Source organism: Chaetomium globosum, genomic scaffold, assembly GCF_000143365.1.
Source record: "Chaetomium globosum CBS 148.51 scaffold_5 genomic scaffold, whole genome shotgun sequence".
Taxonomy (NCBI): domain Eukaryota; kingdom Fungi; phylum Ascomycota; class Sordariomycetes; order Sordariales; family Chaetomiaceae; genus Chaetomium; species Chaetomium globosum.
In genome coordinates, this window is record NT_165980.1 from 2,265,281 (window position 1) to 2,268,751 (window position 3,471).

At 53.6% G+C, this 3,471-nt stretch overlaps 1 protein-coding gene across 1 annotated transcript; it reads right to left on the reverse strand.

The window, feature by feature from the left end:
* Window positions 1–1,806: 1,806 nt before the first annotated feature.
* On the reverse strand, window positions 1,807–2,251 carry CHGG_07571 (uncharacterized protein; the record flags this gene model as incomplete). Its single annotated transcript, XM_001225226.1, has 2 exons — window positions 1,807–2,081; window positions 2,239–2,251. 2 exons carry the CDS (start codon window positions 2,249–2,251, stop codon window positions 1,807–1,809), a joined length of 288 nt encoding a protein of 95 aa, XP_001225227.1.
* Between the last annotated feature and the right edge of the window lie 1,220 nt (window positions 2,252–3,471).

Here is a 3,471-nt window from a genome sequence, read left to right on the forward strand (position 1 = left end):
CGGGGGGAGGTGGGGTTTATAGGGTTCCGTCGTGGCCGGCGGCTGCTGGAGGGGGTACAGGTGGTGGTGGTGCGTGGTGGTCGGTGGTGGTAGGTGGTGGTGGCGGATCGTGGTGGTGGTGGTGATGGTGGTAGTGGTGGCCATGCAAAAACTGAGAGTGTCGATAGAGACCCCCTGGGGAGATTGGTGATTCGCCATTTTGAGCTGCTGGAGGTAGAGAGGGGAAGAAGAAGGCGTGTGGTTGGGTCGGGTGAGGTGGTAGGTGGTGATGATGCAGAGTGGGCGACGTTGGGTGGTGTGGATGTGGGGTTTGAGGGTGTCTTCGAGGGGCTGGGCGGAGGAAAGGGTATATTTGGTGAAGACCAGTGGGCGGAATGGGTTGGGAATGGGAGTTCTTGAAGTTCTAAGGCGTGCCGCTTCGAAAGGGCCAGGTGATTCATAGAGGTACTTAAGCCGATAGTTTGCCATACACGTACCCACAAGCAAGCGAGGCGTGGTATGTAAGAATCCCACTATCACTTACAAGGCCACAGATTGTAGCCCTAGCTTGGATGCCGTATACTGAACCGAAGTACTAGACGGTTCTACCACTAGGTGCCGTTGCTTCCATGCCGTGGCATATGTCCTTGAGATAGCCCAACAATACAATTCGTCATTTGTACAGCCAACCCCTCTTGCTGTCACAGAGCACATGCTGACATGGCAGAAATCCAAGCCTCACCTGAAACACGACCAATGTCGCTTCTTCGCTGACGGCACGGGGTCCCGCTGCCAAGTCGGACAGAGGACAAACTTGACAAATCTGGGTTTAGTGAACTCGTACCCCTGACAGCCCGAGGCTTCCAACTGAGATCCTTCAAGCCGCAATCCCATTAAGTGATCCAACCTGGGCACCATCTCTCTCACCGTCGCTTTCACCAACACTTGCGGTGCAAGAGGAAGAGACTACCAGCCAACCATCAATACCATAAGAAGAGAAAGGTCCAAATCTCCAACCCGAGTTACCCAACAAGCAAGCTGTCCTGGGACTGAAACCAGAGCTGCGTAATTCAGCCTCAGCCGCACTTGGGCTTATTGTTTTGGGGCGTCCGAAAAGTGTGGTGATCCGGCACAGGCAGAAAACGGCAACCTCAAAGACTGCGCATTCCGACAGTCTTTGAAGTCGGCTAGTTACTACTCATCCGTAAGTAGAAGCCGCCCTTGAGTACTCACAACAGTCATTAACCAAAATAACAGCAAGAGGCCAAACATTCAGCAGTGACCCAAGCAGTGCCCCAAGCATCCAGCATTGCCCCTATAGTCTCAGCCGCACTAATTGTCATTCTCATCGTCACAAAAACACAAACACAAACGCCGAGATGGGCGCCACAGACGACGGGCACGAGATGGCGATGCCCGACATCCCCATCTACCTCTACATCATCTCGGGGCTCATGGTTGGCACTCTGGTGGGAACGCAGCTCCTCGGGGTGTGGCTGACGGGATTCAAGAAGCCCGTGGTGGTGAGGGGTTTGTTTGATCCAGACACCGGGAGAATGAGAAGGTGATGGGTGGGTGTGCTTGCAAGATGATCTGGGAGGGGATTTGAAGAGGGCCAGGACATCTATCTACCTATGAAAATTGTGTGAGGGAGATGAGGATGAGATGAGTGGATTGAATACCTAGACGGTTCTCGTTACTCATGTAGATGAAGTCCAATTGTGGACTGGAGTATTTTATTGATGTTTTTGTTGTTATTTAAAAAGAATCACTACCGCTAACCCGTACCCATGCACACACGGTGCTGCCCATCAGTTGCCTTTAGCTTCACTGCCGCCAATACCAGTACCACTTTCCACCATCCGACACCTTCGAACCCCAAGAACTGGAGCTGTCGGAGCTTCCGTACTCGGAGTCGGTGAGGCTGGACTCGGAGGAGAGCAACGAAGTCGTTTCCGTCGGCTCATCCTCCTTTCCCTTGACCCCGTCGCCGTGCTCGGGATCAGACTGCGGTGTCGACGGTGGGCTGGCGGGTTGATGGCTGCCCAGGATGACGAACCCAATCATGAGCACACTGGTAATCAAGAAAAAGATCATGATCGCTCCTTGTTGCTTCATGATCGGGACGTCGCCCACCGGGGGAGTCTGGGCCGGGGCGGTGCGGGTGGTGGGGACGGCAGGCATGGCGAGATGGCCGGTCGATATTTGTGTTGATACTTGATACTAAATGAAACACAGTTAGCACTTCTAGCAACTTACATATGAATACCATCTCTAAACTGACTTGCTGGACGCGGCACTCAATATCTCCGGTACTGGAAACCCCTTTATCAAGATCACCGGGCGAAGCACCAACGATTATTGCTTAAATTCGAACAAAGAACACAAAGTAAATGGGCTCGTTTAATATCAGATTCTTAATATTTCTGTATCGGCGACGCATATGATGCCGCCCAAGACAGGATTGATTCATGAACAACATCAGGATACCCAACAGTCGCTTTGTGGTAATTCAAAGGGGAGAGGGGAGCACAGCCACATACAGTAAAGCTCTCCCTCCGCCCAACGGATGCGCGCGTCTCGGGTCAGGTTGCACGAGGCTGCTCCGGGCTGTGTCAAAATGGACTAAGCGGTGCGGGCTGTACCTTGTAATCTGCGGGCTGATCGGGCTGTTTGAGAGAAAGCCTCGCGAAGTATCCGAGTAAGCAAAGGGAGAAAATGGATGAAAGTGAGGAGTGAGGGGATACTCTGGGTATCGCTTTATGCGCCAGATTCCAGGCACGGACGGAAAATAAGAGTCACAAAGTGAGCTCGCCACCGTCGTGTTGGAGTAGAGGAGGTGCGGGAGAGGTCACGCGATATGCCAAAACGCAGCGCTCGGCCATGGACTGGGATCCGCTGATAATATGGAAGCAGGAAGAAACTCTGGAGGTGGCCTAATCTGTGGCCTCTAATCCCTATCAAACTAGATAACGCACGCCCACGGACCTGTCCAGCGTCAACCTCCCAGGCATCACCGCCAAGTCTACCCGCCCATCCAGTGCCTGTCTCCCCAGTACCCCCTCTCCAACCCATTCAGACTTTTACCTGGCACCGCCGGGCCCCGACCTTGGTTGATATCTCCCCTCCCTAGAACTGCGCCATCACCGCCATATGCTGCTGTTGCATCTCTCACCATAACGATAGGAACCACCTCTTCCCGCCCGCGCCCAATATAAGAACCCCCCCTTTCATCCTCACCTCCATCAGCCCCCCACTCCCGCCCATTCCCACCACCCTCCAAAACCCCACTCCCTCTCTCAGTACCTTACCCGGTAAAATGGAGTCCTACGAGGCCGATGCGCACTTGGGAGCTGCCGTGAGCGCGAATCACAGACAGTGCTTGGTGGCGGAATACCGCTTCATTGGTTATCCCACGGCTTAACAGAAAGTGATGCCAAAATCCCCGGACGAACCAAACCTTTTCGGCACACGGGTTATGACAGTAACTAT